The 20,695-nt window shown below is 44.9% G+C and overlaps 1 protein-coding gene across 1 annotated transcript in view; it reads right to left on the bottom strand.

The window, feature by feature from the left end:
- LMX1A (LIM homeobox transcription factor 1 alpha) overlaps positions 1–20,695 on the bottom strand; it is a 153,205-nt gene that overhangs the window by 6,931 nt on the left and 125,579 nt on the right. The window contains exon 4 of the mRNA XM_053606925.1: positions 1,878–2,050. Coding sequence (XP_053462900.1) covers positions 1,878–2,050 — 173 coding nt within the window. The remainder of the gene's footprint in view (positions 1–1,877; positions 2,051–20,695) is intronic.

Raw genomic sequence — 20,695 nt, 5'->3', positions numbered from 1 at the left:
GCCTCCACCTGCTGAAACCCTATCCATTCCTCTTAGGCCCAGCTCAGAAGCCACCTGTTCCACAAAGCCATGCCTGATTCCCCAGACCAGAATGACTTTTCTCTTCCCTGTGGCTCCCAGCTGCCCCTCTGCTGTGGCCCTCTGAGCTCTCTCTGGTGTTACAGTAGACATATGCATGCCTCCTCTCCTTGCTGGTGGCCTGGTAGCTGCTTAGAGACCAGAACCCAGCAGGAGACCACTACTGGGGCTGGGGTTTAGTACACCTAGTCAATGAGGAAGGCTACAATCTGCCCCATTGCAAGTCCATCATAGAGTATTTCATTTCCACCAGTACCTCCCTTGGAGGACACAGAGCTGCAATTTCAGGGGAGGAAAGAGTTTGCAAATGAATATTTTCAAAGGTCAGAAGTTGTGGTGGACTATACTACTGTTCACCATGTACCCGTGCTTCTCCCCACCTGCTCCATGGATGGGGGCTGGGTGTGCTTCACCATCCATCTCGGGCCAAGCCCATGCCTTGCTCTGGGCCATGGAATGTGAAGTGTGTGATATCCAGCAAGAGGTTTTCAGGGGGCTTTCTGCCATCTTTAGGAAAATATGTCAGGAGGGCACTGCTCCTTCAGCCTGGACCCTTGAAGGAGAGGCAGGTAGAGCAGACTTGAACCTGAGCCCCGCTAGGCCACAGCTAATGCACAGTCCCAGAGAAGGAAGTAAATGTTTGTTGGGAGCCACTGAGACGTTGGGTTGGTTTTCATCACAGCTAAAGCTATCTCATACAGATAGAGATGCAGGTGATGTTACAAATTTTATACAACATATTTCCTTTGTGAACTTCAATACCGAATACTTTCTTTCCTTTCTTTCTGTTGTGTAAAAGACAGTGTCCCCGTATGGTAGGCAGTGTATAAATGACAAGTACTCAATAATTAACAGGCACAGCTATTTGAGGCTGAGATGGCTCTTTGCCCCCATATCCAGGCTCTCCTTCCTTCAGTCAGTAACTGAATCTCTAAGTTTTAGCAGGACATGTGCTTGCCCAGATAGACTCATTTTCCACCTTCCCTTACAGAAAGTCTGTCTGCTGGACTAAATTTTGGCCAACACATATGAGTGGAAATGAACTAAGCAACTCCTGGGTGTGTCCTCAAAAAAGGCAGCTGCCCTCCACTTCCCCTTCATACCATGGTGGCTGGTAACAGGGGGACAACTGGGGCAGCTGTTTGGACCCATGTGATGGATAAGAGCCTCCCCACCAGTCTTAGCTTGCTCACCTCTGGACTGTGACCTAAGAGAAGAATAAACCCCCATTTCATTGAGCCACTGTATTTTTTTTTTACACCTATGTTCACAGCAGCCCTATTTTTAATCACCCCAAACTGGATACAACCCAAATAACCACCAATAGGTGAACGGACAAGCCAACTGTGGCACACTGGCACAGCATCATCCAACAACAAGAAGGAATGAGCCATAACGTGGTTGAACCCCAAAACCACCCCACCAAGTGCAACAAGCAAGATCGAAGGAAGAATACATACTGCAAGCCATTGTAGGGTCATGCTCGCGTTACAGCACAGCTGCTACCTATTATTATCATCATTGCTCCCACCACTCTTCAGGAAATGAATGGTATGAGCGAGGGCCATTTGGAGTCAGTATACATGCATGACAGTATGAAGAGACTGTGGTACATCCCTGGGCATAGATCAGTGATCCCTAGAGTCTCCCACAGACTCAAGGCCACCACCTGCATAGGCTCCATCTGAACAGCCTTCCTGATGGCTCTGACCCCCCACATGCCCACTGAGATCCCAGAGGAGTCGGGCATGTGCAGAGAAGTGGAACCAGTACCCCTGCCTCCCCTCTTGCCTCCTTACCTTCCTGCAGGGCTTGGAGGACACTTCAAATGAGGCCTTGAAAGCTCTCCTCTGTTGGGTTGTCAAGATGGTCCTGGGACGTTTGGGGCGCTTATGGTCCTTGCCGTCCTCAGCAGCCCCTTTCCCTGCCCCATGGGCTGACTTGCAAAGACTTTCTTCATCATCACTTTTACCTAAAAGAAGCAAAGGGCAATGCTTTGAGTCACCAAAAGCCATTTCCTGTAGCTGTATTTTATTCCATAACAAGGCCCTGGCGTCCACATTCCCAGGACAGCCTTACGGATGAGTGCAAGTCCTATATGGTATTGATTTGAAAGCTTCCAGGAAGAGGCTTAGAAAACCCAAAGGCAGGAATCAGAATATCCACCATTACACCACAGCGCTTCAAAGTATGAGACCTTGGCTCCACATTCCCTAACCCTGTGACCTTGACCTTCACTCTGTACAATGTAATTTACTCATCTGCAAAACAGCGATCTAAAAGAAGCTACTCCAGTAGGGGTTGTTGTGGGGATTAAAAGAGTTTATACCAACAAGACACTCAGAAAGCTACTTGGCACATAGTAAGTGCTCAGTAAGTATCAGTATTTAGATCATCATTTTTCAAGACTAGACCTGGAGAAGTTACTAATAACTTCCTAGATGCCATGTCTGAAATTCTAGCCACTTCCAGGTAGAAAATATTACTGTTTAAAAGGCCACAGAAAACCAGCATTAGATTACCTGCAGGTACAGATAATTGAATATGGACAGACAATTCTAATCAGCCAAAACTTCTTATCTATAAAGAACAACTCCCTATTAAAGTAACTATAATTATGTGAATAACTTCGAGTCTATATGCAGTGAGCAGAGCAAGGGCTAACTTGTAAAGGAAATAAAGCCTCTAGTACAATGGTTCTCAACCCTCCTAATGCCGCAACCCTTTAATACAGTTCCTGTGGGTCGTGACCCACAGGTTGAGAACCTCTGCTCTAGTAGGCATCACCTTCGTTTCCAGGGTGCCTCTCACACCCCTGCAAGGAGATGTCAGATGTCACATTCCTGCAAGGAGCTTCTAGGGTCTGGAAATACCCTAGTGAGAGAGATGTCTTTTTCCCTTTGGCCTAAGAGCCATAGGCAGTTGTATGCCAAATGATCCTAACAAGACTCTCCTTTAAGACTCTCATTTATTTCTGGGTCCTTTCAGAGCTGGGCTGTCCTCTTTCCTCCAGTGAAAACTTTTGCCGAGGGCTTCTCCTGTACCAGTCTCTTCCGGTCACTTTGAGAAAGCCACAGAGGGACCTGCTGAGTGTGACCCATCCATCCTCTTCCCCCTTCCTACTCTCCTCCGCAAAGGATGCTCGTTTGCATTTGCTGTCCCAGTTTACATGCTAGCTACCGGAGCCAAAAAGTTTATCTTATCTGAGAGGACAATGGCTTCTGCTTTCAATGAAAATTTAAGCATACGCAGTTGAAACAAGGGAACACCACATTGGGACTTCTTGTAGACATGACCATTTTAATATAATTGAAAAGGGACTGAGATGGGCAGGCCTAGGTTTCCATCTCAGGTCTGCCCCCAAGCTATAAGTGCAGCGATATGCAAGTCACAGCATGTCACTGAGCCTTGGTTCCTCCCCAGCAGACAGAAGACAGTACACCCACCCAGTGGCTGACACAGAAGTGGCGCCGTCATGTGCAAAGCACACAGGTGCTTGTGCTTGATTCTGTGGAAAGGATGTCTTTTCCCTCTGCCTCATCCCTGTCCACAGTACACACACATGCACAAAAATAAAACCCACAAGATTAAAGAAGAGACTTGAACAAGAAGCCTCATGACAAGGCGTGGCTGCTCTGGCACCTTTGGCTCCGAGGTTACTCTTTTCCGAAGCGGATCTCAGTCTTCCCTGGGTGTTTAGGCTTGCAAAATCTTTCCAGAAGGAGGTTATCAGAATGGCAAGGAAAAAACAAGCAGTTAATAACTACAGCTAGGCGTGGTGGCTCCTGCCTGTAATCCCAGCACTGTGGGAGGCTGAGGAGGGAGAACTGCTTGAGCTCAGGAGTTTGAGTGAGACTTTGCCTCATAAAAATAAGAAAAACCTAGCCGGGTGCCCCATCGAGTGCCTGTAACCCCTGTAACCCCAGCTTCCAGAGGCTGAGTGAGTCTGAGGTTGCAGTCAGCTATGAAGCCATTGCACTCTGCTCAGGGTATAGTGTAGGACTCTATCTCAACAACAACCAAAAAAAAAAAAAAGGAAGGAAATATAAAAATTAAAGAAAAAAGAACTACAAGCCTCAAGAAAAATAAGATCTCACAAGGGAATAAAAGGTAGAAAAAAGAAAGCCCCTGTCTGCACAGCTGGGCCCATGCCCCCACTGTGGAGACTCCCCCCCACCCCCCAAATCCCTATGTGAGCCCGAAATTCTCTCAAAGGTGAACTCTCCAAAGTGAAGATGGTGTTCCTCTGGCCCTGGTGATGCCTTCAGTAATATTGCTGAGGAAAATGGGGCTAACACTGCACCCCGAAGACCATGCAGCTGTCCTGCCAGGCAGGCAATGAAGGCTGACTGTGTCTGTGGGCCAGCCCCGAAAGTGAGGGCTGAGAAATCCTTGGGATAGAATACAATTTCAAACACAGTTTTATTATCTTCAAAAACCTCATCTCTTATACCAGTTATGTCAATAAAATGGTACTCGCAAATGTCTTATGGAGTCAGTCTGATTCTTTTACAAGTCATTCCTCTGACATTTTGATGCAAATGTATCGTGATAGGCAGGATTATGTAACTAATGGAAATATAAAGTCTAAAATAATGGTAATGATTCAGATATGTTGACAACATCCAGGAAAGCAACGTGACATGGTACTTATAAGCATGAGCCTTGAAGTCATATAAACTCACGCTTAAATTCTGGCTCTCTCAGCTATTAATATATTTCAAAAGCAGCTAATATGACTTTGAACATATTCTCAAAATTCAATTTTCTCATCAGGGAAAATAACAAGTGTTATTGGAATTATTAAATGAGATGATGTACGTAATGGGTTTAGCACCATCCATGGGATTGGTGTGCAATAAATAACAATAATCATCATTATTATGATTGCAAAAAAAAGAGACATATTCCTGGTCCTAGACATGTGTTTGCAGTTAATAATAATGTCCTATCCATGGGGATCCGAGTTAAGGTTTAACACCACCAGTATTCATTTCTCTCTCGTTCCAGAAATGACCCTGATTTTGTGCAAGGTGAGCTTGTGAATGCTTGTGAGAAGGGAGAGAAAGAGAGGGAGCTAAGGCAGGTGTGATTTCTAAAGTTTGTTCAGAGCCCCAGAGGCAGGATAACTGAGGTCCTTCTTCTGTCCTCCTGCTGCTGTCCCTGTACTCAGCTTGCCTGGGACTGTGTGCACATCTCCAAAGAGCTGCTGTCCCATCGTGAACCAATGGAGAAGGTGGGGGAGACAACCACCTCCTAGGCTGGCCATCTGTGCCCTCTTTGGGAGGGGATGGAGGGATGCTCACTCATTCTCTCCACACTCCCTTAAGAAGAGAGAAGGGAAGGCATACTTGCTTTCCAGAGGAGGAGGACAAAGGGAAGCGGTAGTAGCAGTGGTTTCTCTGTGGAGCCTGTCTATTATTTTCATGGTACATTTCTCCCTCAGATTCCTCCTTTCTGCTATTCAATATCTCACTCTCTCTTCCATCTTTTCCAGTCCCCTATTTTGCCTTCTAAGAAGCACTTCATGCTCTATACCAGGAGCCTACAAACTTTCTCTGTACAATGCCAAAGAGTTAATATTTTAATCCTTGTAGTCTTGCAGTCTGTAGTGCAATTACTCAAATCCACCATTGTAGCACAAAAGTAGCCTCCAACAACATGAATGGGCGTGGCTGTATGCCAGTGAAAATATATTTCAAAAACAGGCACCAGGCCAGATCGGGGCTGCATACCATAGTTTGTTCACCCTTGCCCTAGATCTCTCCTGACTTCCATCAAAACCGGCACATCCCAAGTCCCATCCTTTATGGCACTGCTCCCCTGACACACCATGGGGTCAGCAGGCAGCTTGTAGTGGTTTGTTCTCCCTCGTGATCGATAACACATTAATAAGAAATGCATCCACCCTAATGGCCACCAGTGTGGTATTTCTGGTGTCCTGGCATATCTGAGGGAGAGCGATTCTGAAGATAGTGGGACAGGTACGGGGCGGGGGGTCTTCACACCCATAAAAATACGGACAGCTGCCACCAGGAACATGGACCATCACCCAGTATCTATCTACTGTGTTGTCAGCATCATGGTGGCCTCTGACGCTCTTGGGGAATTTCTGAGCTGTCCCTGGGCTGCTCACTGAGGTCCCGATCTTCTCTTTCAGCAGAGGAGACCTGCCTGAATCAAAACCCAACTTCTCCATGAAAAATACATGGAGTGCCTGAGGTATGAGCTTATCAGTCTGCCCAAGAAAAATGAACATTCTAAAAGAGCAGGGAGATTTCTCTCAGAATTGGCAGGAGAACTGGAGAGCAGAAGAGGAAGAAAGGCCTGAAAACAGAGCAGAGATATGCAGCAGAGGGCGAGGTGGCCCCTCTCTGCTGCAGAGACTCCCACACCCAGATGCAGGCCAGAGCGATCCCTCATAATTTAAGCTGACACCCCTCAGCGGAGATGAAAGGAACACCACTTGCTGCTCTCTGACAACCCACGTCAGCATCCCTGGAGGCCATTTAGACACAAACACAGCATAAATCTGACTCCTAGTGGGGAAGTCCGGAGATCCAGTCTCCACGCGCAGCCTACCAGAGTGAAATGAATTTGCTTGGCACAAAGTTTGGACATGTTTCTCAGGGCCTTTCCTTCCCCTTTCTTGTTTAAAAAAAAAAAAAAAAAAAATTCTGGAATGGTTCAGGGCTGCTGCTCCCCCTCCATGTTCCTCCCACCCGTTTATGACATAAGCAATGGCAGATGAAAGACTCAGCCCTGGTTTATGACTCAGAGACGGAGCTGCACTACCTGTGGGGCCTTTGAGATTCATCTCAGGCTGTTGGAAAAAATCCCAATGGCCCATAAACGGGGCAAGAGATATCTGAGCTTGGCCCAGGAGGCAAGGGTGAGGGAGGGGGATGAGAGACCCTCATGGTAGGAAAGGGAGAGGCAGGAATCGGCCTCAGATGCTTCCTCAGTGAGGAGCCTCATAAACGTCTTTCAGATTCAGAGAAGAGAGGAAGGGTCTGGGATTTGTTGTGGGTGGAGGGAGGAGAGAAAGAAATCAGGGAGGAATCTATGAAGACAGGATGTATAGGAAGTTATTTCAGTCACTGCCCTGCACTACAGGACTGGAATTCCTCCTTCTTGAGAATAGCAGTGGTTGACTCTGGGTGCAGGGAACACCAGGCACCATTGGAAAACCAAGGAGCAGTAAGTGCAGTTCTTGAGAAAAGCAAAGTCCATGCAGCTACTGTTAGTGAAAGTGCCTTACACGTGGTTCTTCAAGAAGATCTAAACTCAGACCCAGAACAGTTTCTAGTAAACGACTTGACTTGGATCTTGCTCACTGAATCTTGCAATCAGGATGCATTGATTACAAGCTCATGCGGGGACACCGCATGAGCACAGCCCTGGGCTCCAGAGACGTTGAAGACTCTGCTGTGCTCTCACACAGATCTCGGATCAGCAGGGGAGAAGGAGCCAGCACCAGAATACTGATAACTCTGCACAGAAGAGTGAGCGGAGGGGAATGAGGAAGGGTACACAGTGCCAGATGTCCCCTAGGCTAAAGATGAGCAACACAAAAGGTGAGCAGAAGTTTCCAGGTAGAAAAGGAAAGAAAGGGTATTCTATGCCAAGAGCAGGGAACATTTATGGCATGGGAGAAAACACTGACCTAGGAAGTGGGTAACACTCCCAGCACTGCCGCTGCACACTCAGCACCGTTCTGTGTGCTAGAAGGGGACAATGCGGAGGAAGCTCTTGCTCTCAAGGAATAGAAAGTGGAGTTAGAGAGAGTCGGCCTTTAGGAGGCAATAAAGAATATAAAATGGCTAAGTTCTTCGGGCATGGTAAAAACTGGAAATAAAAATGTGAGCATTTAGAAAAGAGGAGTTATTAATTAGTCAGACAAGTTAGTGGACAAAGGAGGCTACAGGTAAGGGAGGAGTGGATTTGGAAAGCCCGCAGGGAAGGAAGCAGTTGTTCCAAAGAACGGCTTGTCCTGCCTGTGGACTGGAGGGAAGGCGAGAGTGTGTGCATCAGCAAATGACAGTCACCTGGGCACGGCCTGCCCAAGGGGGGAGAAAGTCGGATGCCCTGTCTCTCCTAACTGCTCCCCAACTCTCCCAACTTAAATGATGGATCAGTCCTTATATGGGAAGGGCATGTGAAGTGGTGGAAAGTAACTTTGACCACAAAGTGGGAGACTTGGATTCTAGTCCTAATGTTGCTACTAAACAGCGTACCCTGAATAAAACTCCTCACATCTCTAAGACTCAATTTCTTCACCTACAAGATGATATACAAATTCCTTATACTCACCTAATACTTGGCATGGCATCATTTTAAAATCACATCATTTCTGTTTTCTACCACAATCCTATGAGGCAGGAAATGCACCGTTAGCATTTTTTTTTTACAGATGAGTAAACTGAGGCCCAGGAAGATGGAGAGGTGATCTTTTGCCCAAGGGCACACAGCTGGGACACCCTTTCTTCTACCCCTCTCCTCCTCTGCCTGCCTGACCTGCTGGGCAGGTTTGTTGTGAAGATCCAAGGGTCCCTGGTGCTTGCAAACTATGGGGTGTGACCCAGGCGCAGCAGCATTACCTTATTAAAGAGTGAGGAAAGAAAGGAAGGCTGGGGGTGGAGGGTGAAAGTCCATCCCGAGCTCCTGCTGGAAAAGCCATTCTTTCAGTCCAACGGAGACAAGGCTTATTTAAATCCCCAGATCCCCCAGACCTCCCTCCCACACTCCCCTGTGCTGTCCCTGCCCTCCCCACCAGGGCAGGCTCAGGGACCATCTTCCCGTCACAGTGCACTAGGCATTTCAGAAGTGGGGCAGACAGAAGCCAACCTGCACTCCTGAGTCAAGCCATAGGTAAAGTGTCCCAAGAAAGACACCTTTGTTCAGAGACGTCCACTGCAGATGGGGGTTTCTGTGCCAGGCAGAGGGAGGGGTCCGGCAGGTCAGAGGCAGGGCATTCCAGCTCAGACGTCCAGGCAGGCCTGGAAAGGGAGCTGTGTGTCTCCGCTCTGTGAGTGCTGGCAGCTGGCCACAGCCTGGACGTCTCTCCCTTTGCTTTCCTCAGCTGGCTGGTGCTCATGAAGGGAGACCTTGTGCTTGGGAGGTATGCAGGGGAACAACACAGTATTGGTGCCGACTGGAGAATCACATTTGCGTTGCATCAGATTCAAGCTTTTTCCCTTTGAACAGATCTTATGCTAACACCCACCCTGTCTCTCTCCCCCTCCGCACACACACGCGTGCACACACACATGCGTGTACACACACACGCACACATTCTCTCCATCTTTCCCTCTCTAAATTTTTCCATCTCTCTCTCCTTTTGTCTAATAAAAACAGAGCCACATGTGATCCAAGCTGATAAGCACAGATGAAAATGCCAAATGTGTCTATGCATAGATTTGTCATAGGCTGCAAATACTGACAATCGGAATAATGGAAGTTTCCTCTGTAGGCCACATCACTGCACTCAGATCAAGCATGGATAAGTAAATATACTACATGAAAACCTCAACATGTTCTGTTTTGCTTTGGCCAGCCTCTGAGAGGGAGCTGTGAGGCTTGCAACAAGCTGAGTCAGATATTTGGGGCTGGGAGCTCAGTTCGAATAAAAGCTCATTAAATATGGCTACCCTACAGTTCTCTAGGCTTGGAGTATTATATGCACGGCATCGTACTGGGTTTATATAATAAGGTTCAAGTGTGTTTGCTCCTATTTAGGAAGTGATTTAAGTGGATCAAAGACCATCTCTTTTTAGAGTAGTCCAATTTTGCTGCATTAATTACAAGTCTTTTGGAAGATAAACTACTTGAGAAAATTAATTTGTTTCTAGGCAGAGTTGGAAGACAAAGAGTTAATTATTCCTCAAAATTGAAAAAGACCAAGATAACAATTCTCTCCGTGACTGGGAGTTGGGGCGAGTTGACTAACTCTCTAAATGTTCTCATTGCCAAAGTGAATCCTCCCTGGTCAAATTCACTGTGGCCATAATTACAGAGTTTGCCTGGATGCCCACAGCTGATCAGATTATTTGATCAACTCTTGGCCTAAACACCCTTGTTCCAATCAGGCCCTCTGCTGGTTTGGAGAGGTAACCTGAGTCTAATACCCAGTCAAATCCATGCCTTCACACTCAGTCCATTCCACGAACCACTGATAGGCTATCTGAAAAGAGAAGGGCCAAGCGGGGTCAGACACCTAGTCTTTGTTCTTGCCTCTGATACTCACCAGCTGTGTGACCTGAGGCGAATGGCATAACCTCTCTGAACCCTTCCTTGCTAATTTGTAAAATCAGGAGATCAAGATCACCAAGCTACCCTTGGACTGTTACGAACTCAATATAACTGGAATAGTTAAAAGCACTTTGAAAAGAAACTGTAAAGACAATATAATATGCAGAGGGTGCCAAAAAAGTATACACATTTTAAGAATGGCAAAAACTATATTAAATTTGTAATATGTCGTTTGACTTCTGCAATTATAAGAGGAGCTCTCCAAGACTTGTCTTCATCTTTCATTATCAGTATATGTTGAGTATTATAACTGTAATATTTAAAATGTGTACAGTTTAGACACCCTCTGTATTTTATATATTTTTACTATGTTTCTTGACTGTCCATGCACTTACTCCATCTCCCCATTGTCTAAAACACTCAAACTCCTCATATAGAAAATCCCATCACTCAGCAGCTCCATCTCGAGTGTGCCTACTGTGTGCAGCTACTCTTCTAGCAACAAGATAAGGAGAGCACAAGCTCGGCGAAGACAGTGAATACATGAAGAAAGAAACAGTTTAGTTTCTACAATGTTAAATCCTAGGAAGAAATGAAAATAGAGCAATGGGCTAAAAAAGGACTGGGATAGTGGGAAAGGCTTCTTTAGGGTCATAGTTTTGTGCCAACACAAAGGTCCGGCTCTTTAAAACCTCCCTTACCCTCCTCTCCACATACCCAGAGCAGGCATTTGTCTAATGTTTGTCATCTCAAACACTGTAGTTATTCAAGCACATAAAAATGAGAAGACAATTTATGTTGTCTTACCTTACTCTCCAACCATGTTAGCAGAAAACAATATGAAAAACTCTAATGTAATTAAAAGATACAGCACAGTAGACGAATGTAAAGATTCTGTTACAACAGACCACTAGAGGCAGCATAGAGGACTGATGGTAAGAGGAGTTGGGACTCAGATATCTGGTTCCATTATTTACAGCTAGGGGTCTTCACCAAGTTTCCTCTGCATTGAGTCTTGGTGCCCCATCTTTAAAGTCGGGTTGAAAGCACATACTCACAGGATAGTGGTAAGGATTAAATGAGACAATTTGTGTTTATGGTATCTAACTCATGGTAAGAACTTAAATGCTGCCTTATTATCAACACCATTACAATTTTATGTACCTTCTCTATAATTAGAATTAGCTTCTCAAAAATAGAAATCAAACCTAAAAGACCCTTGTATCCTCCACAACACAACATGATACTTAGCACTCAGGAGATTAATAATAGCTATTAAATAGTTTATGTTCAATTAATACAGATGAACAGAAATAGCATACTACAGAGTCCTGTCTTTCCATTTTTTCATAAATTTATTCACTAACCAACCAACTTCCTGTAACTATAGAGATTATTGAAGAATTATTGGCCACCTCCCTAGCTGGGGATCAGCTGGAATTAAATTTATTTCCCTTGAACTCCAGTCTGAATTTCCCTTTCACACTGGCATTGATCCTACCAACCATCTGCTGTTTCATTAGACCCTATCCAGTTGTGTTTCAATAGGAAGATGGGAGAGCAAGTCAAGAAAAAGAGAAACCCCAAATTGTGATAAGTAGGGACAGAGAGAGGAAGGAGGAAATTGAAGAGGAGAAAATGACAGCTGGGGGAGAGAGGGAGGACAGCCCTGGTCTGCACATACAATGGACAATTTGTCATCCAGCCAGTCCTCCAGTGACTGGAACACGTGGTCTCCAAGGACAGCCTGCAAGAAGGCGGGGAGCACTTGGCCAGGAGCCCTCAGCCCTGGCAGGCTGGGCTGCCCTAGTCACCAAGAGATCTTCAACAGACATTCCCACAGCCACGGTTCTTCATGGGTGAGAACACAAGATTAAGTAAGGAAAGCATAAAAGTCTTTTGTAAGGCGAGCTTGCCCTAAATTAACTATAAACTGAGTATAATTGTGTGCAATGAACTGCATTACAACAATTTGGAAAGCACTTATGATTATTACCCTTAATTGAAATTGGGTGTCCCAAGATGATCTTGACGTTGATGAAATCATTGCTAACGGTGCCATCTCAAACATCCTGTGTGATATGTTAGCCTTGAATTTCTAACAATGAAAGGTTCCTTTTCCCAATCCTGTCACTACTTGTATAGAGTTTATGGTTGAAATAGGGGTTGGAGGAAAAATACTCTGAGTCTGAGACTACTTTAATTATAGCCTAAAGACCTTTAAAGTGGTGGCTTCTAAATTAGACATGCCCCAGAATCACCAGGAGGGCTATTTAAAACATGGATTGCTGGGCCCACCCCCAGAGCTTCTGATTCCAGGGGATCTGGGGCAGGATGGGGTTTGTGACTTCTCATTTCTAATACTTTCCCAAGTGATGCTAATGCTGCTGGTCTAGGAACCACATTTTGAGAATCACTGGTCCAGAGTGTTCCTCCCTCTCTCTCGCCACACCCACAGCCCTGCAGGTACACACAAGGACATCTTATAAGAGTGTCTAAAAAGATTCTGCCTTTCAATCAACAGAGAGCTTCATATCTCTTCAACTATTTCAACCAAATCTTCAGAATGACTCCTGCTAGTTTTGATAATTAGGGGAAAATAGAAGCTATTTTCTAAAACTCATGTTTTCCTCTTTAAAAATCATGGTATGAGCCAGGTATGGTAGCTCACACCTATAATCCCAGTACTTTGCTAGCTGAGGTTGGAAGATGGCTTGAGGCCAGGAGCTCAAGACCAGCCTGAGCAAGAATGAGACCCTGTCTCTACTAAATATAGAAAAATTCATTGGGTATGGTGTTATGTACTAGCTACTAGAGAGGGCGAGGCAAGAGGCTCTCTTGAGCCCAGGAGTTTCAGGTTGTAGTGAGCTGTGATGACACAATCTCACTCTACTGCACTTTAGCCTGGGTGACAGAGCAAGACTCTGTTTCAAAAAAAGAAAAATCAGGCTCAGTGCCTGTAGTTAAAGTGGCTAGGGCGCCAGCCACATACACTGGAGCTAGCAGGTTCAAACCCAACCTGGGCCTGCCAAACAACAATGACAACTACGACCGAAAAATAGCCAGGCATTGTGGCAGGTGCTTATAGTCCCAGCTACTTGGGAGACTGAGGCAAGAGAATCGCTTAAGCCCAAGAGCTTGAGATTGCTGTGAGCTATGACACCACGGCACTCTACCCAGGGTGACTGCTTGAGACTCTGTTTCAAAAAAAAAAAAAAATCATGGCACAACTGGAGGAAAAGATGAGGATGAGTGTACAGTGACCTAAGATAGTCATGACCAGGGCCTGCACTGGTGTGTGTTTGGTTAAGCACACTACCAAGTACAAGGGCCAGTCTTCCCTCCTCTTTGTCAGATGTGATGACTAGTAGGCACCAGAGCCATGTGTACTTAAGCTGGTAAGCGAGCCCCCCCTGAAAGGATTCTGCATCCTGATTCATCTGTCCTTTACCCTCACTCTGAAGTTGCTCTCTGCCACCTCTATTAATGATCACCTCTTCCAGGGTCAGGGAAAAGTGCTGAGATGACCTCAAAGCCATGCATCTCTCACAAGGCATGATTGTCATCAAATGTACCTGCTTAGCTGAGCATTCCCCAATCAAGACTTTCAGTGAGTCCTCCCTCATGGTCAGCTGATGTATCGCCACCTATGCCAGTGAGAGCTGGCATAGATTACAGGAATGCTGGCAAAGGAGAAAGAACTTGCCACTGTGGATGAAACTGAGCTTTGGGAAGTATAGGTGGTTAATGGGCTATGAAGCATCTGCTCAAGAGGGGCTGAGCATAATGTTGATGCCAAGTTCTAAGTTAATGCAGCTTCTCTTTGCACCCAATGCCTTGATAACAGATGTGTAGTTGTACATAGACCAAACTCACATAAAGTTGAAATTGATTTTCCCACTGAAGGAGCTCTTAGTTTTATAGATGCCTTATTTTCAGGGACAAAGAAATATTCTTCAATATACAGAAGGTCCTCATACTTCCATCATTCACATATTCACCTAAAGTGAATTTTTGCAAAGTGTTTGATACACATGCGTGAACAAGACAGAGTATCTGTCTCAAAGCATTTATATGATAAAGGTTGGCAGGCCTTTACCAAACAGTGTTTTGATAAGGGACAGGATGCTGGGGGGTCACCTAATGGCCACAGAGGATCAGGAAAGGTTTTCTCAGGCAGAGCTATAGAAAGAATACAGTGGACTTCACAAAAATAAATTTAAAATAGAGGCTGAAGCAAAAATGTTCTAGCACAAGAGGGCAGATGGGAGGAGTGCGGGTGGTGAAAGAGGGGTAAGCAAAGCTGACCAAGGGGGCCTTTGCATGTCAGTTTTTTAAAATGCACAGCCAACAGAGTGATATGGTTAAAAGCAGGCTAGGGTTAGCAGCCAAAAAAAACTGGGTTCAATGTTGGCTCTTTGGGGAACAAATTGTTTAATTTCCCTAAGTGAGTTTTCAGGGCACATAGTAAATACTTGAGAAATCCAAACCTTCAGTATTCTTAGTCACAACGAAAAAATATCACATACCCTATTGAAGATGGTCTTATTAATATGAGAAATGACCAAAAATTTGTGGTTCTCTTTAAAAAAGAAAAAAAGGAGAAAAAAATCTCCACACGCTAGGGAGATTGTCACGGAAGCAGATAACTACAAGACCATTTGAGGGCGTTCTTTCAGTCATGCCTTCAGCAAATGTTCACTGACCCCACGTAATGTTGCACCAACTGTTATTCTAGGTACTGGGAATACAGTGGTGAATAAAACAGGAAAGACTCCTTAGTCTTGCGGAACTCACCTTCCTTTGGGGAAGATGAATAAGTAAAGAAATGATCTAGGTCATTTTAGAATCTAGAGAACATTTAAATAGTGAAAAGTGATAAGCAGAGATTGAAAATAGGGAGACAGATGGAGAAACCAGTAGGGAAGGGTGTTGTTCTAGATAGAGGGGTGCAATAGACTTTGCATATGGTTTCCTTGCTACCACCAAAGCTCCTGTTGAGATTTGATCCCCTGTGTGGCATTGGGGGTGTTGGGGGTTGGGGCCTGGTGGGAGGTGTTGGAGTCACAGATGTGACTCCCACATATATGGCTTGCCAGTGAGTGAGAGAACTGGCAGGGCACACAGGCCATGACTGGGACTTTGGATTTATTCTAAGTGCAAAGGGAAGGCACATCCGGTCAATGGCAGAGACTGGAGCAGACGCCTCGTCCCTGCCGCTTACTGTGCTCCCTCCCTCTTTGAGAAGTCTGTTTTCTCTGCAATAAAAAGAGGCTCCCATTTTTCTGAACACACATTGATTTTTAACTTTCTTTCCACCATTTCATATTCCTCTAGTTTTTTCATAATCTATTTTATATTGTTTCACGCGTTCAGTGGCATTTCCTCAGACTTTCTTTGCTTTCCCTTTGTCTCCTCTGTCATCCAGGAGGCTGACCCTTGTAGGCAGCTGTATCTGTCTGGGTTCAGCCAACAAGAGGCATTTACAAAGAAGTCAGAGGGAAGGGAGAAACCAGGGTGTTTCCTGGCCATCCATCTGCCTTGGATGATGTCTCTGACAGAAGTTGCATCTCTTCCAAGGCACCAACTCACACCAAACAGGTCCAATACAGCTTCAGCTTCCACCAGATGTCCCCAGAAGGGACATCACCTCGTCACTCCATCCCTCTGCTTAGAGGTAGTGGCAGTTTCCCGTTGTTGCGAATTTATAGATTATCTTACCTGACCTGTTTGCATCTCAACATTCTCAACATGTGTAGTCAATTCTCTGTATTAAACTCATTCTGTTTTAAATGTTGACAATTGCTTCTTCTGTCTGGGTTGTCCCCTTAAGTTCTTGAGAGTGACAACAAATTTCACTGGTTTGGTAATGGTCCTTTCATTTGCCAGGTAGGCATTTCCACACACTCCATTTCACTAGCCATATTGAAAACTAAGTTAGCTCAAATCAGTTCCTCACTTCCTTTGTTAACTTCCTTGAAACTAGTTTATAACAGACTAGTCATTACGTAATGAGACATGGTAAACATTTGCCCCAGGATTTAGACATTAGGTGCAGAATTCGTTGGAAGTAAGTTTCTAAGAGCAGTCAGCACCATGGCCAGATCCAAGAGGCCACAGACAAAAAACTAGAGGCCAGAAAGGACTTGAAAGCAAACCTCTTTCAGAGATCAGAGAGGGAAAATGGACAGCTTATCATTTTGCTGATGGAGCCTCTCTTCAATTTGTCTCCACTATCTGTACTGCTGTGACATAGAATTAAAAAGACAGATTCTACCACCCGTATATCACCTCTGAGAATAGTTCAAATTAGAATGAACTCTGCAGCCTGCTCTGTATATGATCTATCAGATTTCATCAAATATAAGCTACCTTTAATTGTAAAAAAGTCATTATTTTTTGGACTACCAAGAAAAAAAAATGCAACCAATTAAATGAAATGTGTGTTTTCTCATCACATTAACTGTGAGTCAGAGTCAGATCCCAGTTTTAGATATATTAAAATATAATCCAAGAAAGTGTCTTAGAATTTGAATGAATTTGTCATGTTTTATGACACCAAAGGAGGTGACTAGAGTCCTCTGATGTGTGGGAGAAAGCCTGACACTAACACTAACTATAATGTAGGCTTGGACAAGGCATTTAACCTCAGTGTCCTCAACAATGAGGGAGGTGTGACAGATGATATCTTATGTTCCTTTCAACATGGTCGTCTGTGTTTACAAATGAAAGGAGAAAGTATTAGCAAATCCACTGTCTCAAGATTTTAAGGAATTAACATTGATTCTCAATTGGGAATGTTCTGCCTCCCAGGGGAATTTGCAAAAGGCTCTTTTTCTGGTTGTCAGTAGATGGGGCCATAAATGTAAAATAGTAAATTATCCCACCAAAAAAGCCAATAGTCTCATACTGAAGGATGTTGATTGACACTGTTATGGACTAAATGTTTGTATCCCCCCACCCTCAGATTCATATGTTGAAATCCTAAGCTCCAGTGAGTTGGTCTTAACAGGTAAGGCCTTGTGGTGGGGGCCATTAAGGAGAAGGCCTCATGAATGGAATTAGTGCCCTTTGAAAGGGATTCCAGAGAACTCTCTCACTCTCTTTCCTCCACGAGAGGGTAAGTCAGCAGGCTGCAGCCCAGAAAGCAGCCCTCACCTGAACCCAGAACTCTGGTACCCTGGCCCCAAACTTCCAGCCACTAGAACTCTGAGAAATAAATGTCTGTTGTTCATGTGCCACTTAGTTTTGGTACGGCAGCTGGAGCATAGTTAGGAACCTTCTGAGAATGTCCTTATGATGGTGAACAGAAATGTCTTAAATTTATGCTCTGATTCCATAACCATTTTTAATTTTATTTTATTGTAATGATTTACCATGAATAGTTGAGACGCTATCACTTAGGCAACACCTAAGGAAACCCCCCCCCCAATTTGCTATCTAGACAGCAATCTGAGTCTTAACAGTACCCTAAGAACTTCTTAAGTTTCCTTTTTCCTGATGGCAGCATCAGCCCTACATATAAGGTAATAACTTTCTCTATGGTCTGAGATAAGTGGGACCAACAGATTCCCACTCCCCTGCCATGTGACAGACTCATCATTTACCTTCCAGCTGTTCCTCCGTGGAACATTCTGGGGAAACAACACAACATCTGAGAGAATAAAGAAATTTGGAGAACATAGACAAATAACTTCACTCACATTTCCTCAGAGGAGGAGAGTGAAACCCAGATGGGTAAAGGAGATGATCTGAGGCCGCAGCCCTGCTCAGTAGCTCCAAATCTGGGCCCAAGTCCTCTGGCTCAGTTCCAGCACTCTTGCCCCAGGTCAGGTGTCTGTCACAGGTGGCAGAAGAAGAAAGTCCTCCATAGGTCAGACCTAGGCTCCTGACGAGCTATGGTGAACTCCTGCCCACTGGCCCTGGAACGGGTTAGTCCCATCACCTCCATGCCCTCAATCCAAAGGGCTGAGCACCAACCACTCTTAACATTCGTTAAAAAGTTTCCTAAAGTAAATTATTTCATCTTCCTGTAGACATAACTAGTCCTTTTGTGTGTGTGATGGTTCTTAACCTTTTGACCAGTCCTGACAGGCACAGTCTTAAGTGTAAGTGATTGCTTTATTCAACTGCACATGTAGAAATTATAGGAGATTAGGCTGATAGATACCAGCTCTGGAAAACACTTCCACAGGGCTGGTGTTCGAAAGAAATAGATGATAACAGCTTATTTTCTGATTAATTCCTTGTTTATACAGTTGGCCCACAAACAACATGGGTTTGAACTTCACTGGTCCACTTACATGGGGATTTTTTTCAACCAGATACAGATGGGAAATCCAGTAGTCACAGGATGCAAAATGTAGAGAGGGCTGACTTTTCTAATAAGTGGGCTTCCCAGGATGGCTGCATTTGAGCATGCCTGGATTTTGGAACCAATCCCCTGAGTATATTCAGGGACAACTGTAGGAGGAGTTATTCTGCTTTATGGAGGGTTCTAGTTAACTGGTAATTGGGTTCCCACAAACTTGCGTTTGGTGTTAAAATCACAGGTATTGTTATATTTGAATAAACCTTTTTTCTCCTGCTTAAACCAAATTAACGGGCTTTTTACTTATTCTGAAAAAGTTTAAAACCTTATAATTTGAGAGTTCAATCCCTTAAGATGCTCTGAGACAACTTTCTCCCAGCTGCCTGGAATCTTAATGATTATGCATCTGCTCTTACTAGAAATTTGCCTGCACGGATTATCCAAATCACTGAGGGCACCACAGTGACTGAAACTGGCATGTCTCATGCATGGGACAGAGCACACTCAAGGGGGTTCTCTCAAACAAGGAGAAGGAAAGACTTCTGTCCATTGTCCCACAAGAATGCACCAGGTTCCTTGCGTACATCCAAAGTCAAAGACAATGAACTACGGGATGAGAGGCTGGCTCTGTGAAAGCAGTCTCCCTGTCCCTTGAGTGGGAAGGCCAGGGATCCACCCGTGCTGAAGCAGCAAAGGGCCTCAAATGAGCATGTTGAAGCCCAGGGTAGCATGCCACTTTGGGGAACATCTGCAGCCTGGTCCTGAACCCCTCCCCCACTGCGAATTACTGTGTCTGGGTTCAGAGTTCATTGAAGACAGAGGGGCATATTATATTCCTTTTCTCAGACTTTGGGAAAGCATCAGAAATGCCAGCACATGGTTCTATCAGCCTCTTGAAGGGAAAACTAGGTCTCCACGCATCTCCCTCCCATGTAATGTGGAATAAGTAGGTTCACAGTAACCTGGAGAGCCAGGGGGCGCTAGGAAAGGGAAGGAGTGGGGGAGGGTGAACCTCTTCTGTCCTTTCTTTTTTCATTGCCTAGTCTGCTTTTAGGAAAGATGAAGAGCTTTCCAGGTTACAAGCGGTTGTTTAAGAAGAAACTAGACACAACTCAAACTACACGGACCGCCTCATATACACAATGCAAACCAGTTCTTGGGGGAAAGTGCTAGAGCTAATGTCACATTCTCCTTGGCACATTCCACTTTGCAGAGATTGTGTCTGGTGTCCTTTGTCCCTCCTTCAAGAACCAAAATTCCCTCTGGTCACACCCCAGCTGTTAGATTAGGTAATGCCAGCTGTGACTCCTTGCGTCACTGTCAAGCAGCCTAATGTGCAGCCTCCCAACCATATGAAAGGGCACTTTGGTGAGTCAGGACCACGTCCTTGGAGTGTCACCACTCCTTGGATCTCCTCACTCTCCTTTGCCGGTGTATGAATAGAAGTCCCCCATGCTTATGTACAGTAATGAATTCCCTTCGCTGAGCACTTACTTTGTGCAGACACCGTGACAAACACCTTCTCTGTGTTGTATTATACCAGCCTCACAAGTTCGCCTGTTTGTTTTCCCACAGCCACACAGACTCGGAAAATTACATCAGCGGAGACACTGATAAGAAATAACTCAGTTTTTAAAACCTTCAGCTTCTCTGGTGATTCCAAAATCCACATCTGAACCACTCTCCTGAACCCCAACTCCTTGTGTTCAATTGCCCACCAGACACCCACATCCACATGGTGCCCCAAAACCTTCAAACTCAGCATGCCGCACCTGAATTCATTATCTAGATCAGCAGTTCTCAACCTGTGGGTCAAGACTCCTTTGGGGGGAGTTTGTAACAATGAAAATACCTCCTGCATATCTGATATTTACATTATGATTCATAACAGAAGAAAAATTACAGTTATAAAGTAGCAACGAAAATAATTTTATGGTTGGGGGTCACCACAACATGAAGAACTGTATTAAAGGATCACTGCATTAGGAAGGTTGAGAACCACTGATCTAGATCCTTCTGTCTTTTCTGAATTTTCTATCTCTTCAGTGACATCAC

This window comes from Nycticebus coucang, chromosome 10, assembly GCF_027406575.1.
Source record: "Nycticebus coucang isolate mNycCou1 chromosome 10, mNycCou1.pri, whole genome shotgun sequence".
NCBI lineage: Eukaryota > Metazoa > Chordata > Mammalia > Primates > Lorisidae > Nycticebus > Nycticebus coucang.
Note: the sequence above shows the minus strand (reverse complement) of the source record. Positions and strands in the feature narration are given on the sequence as shown.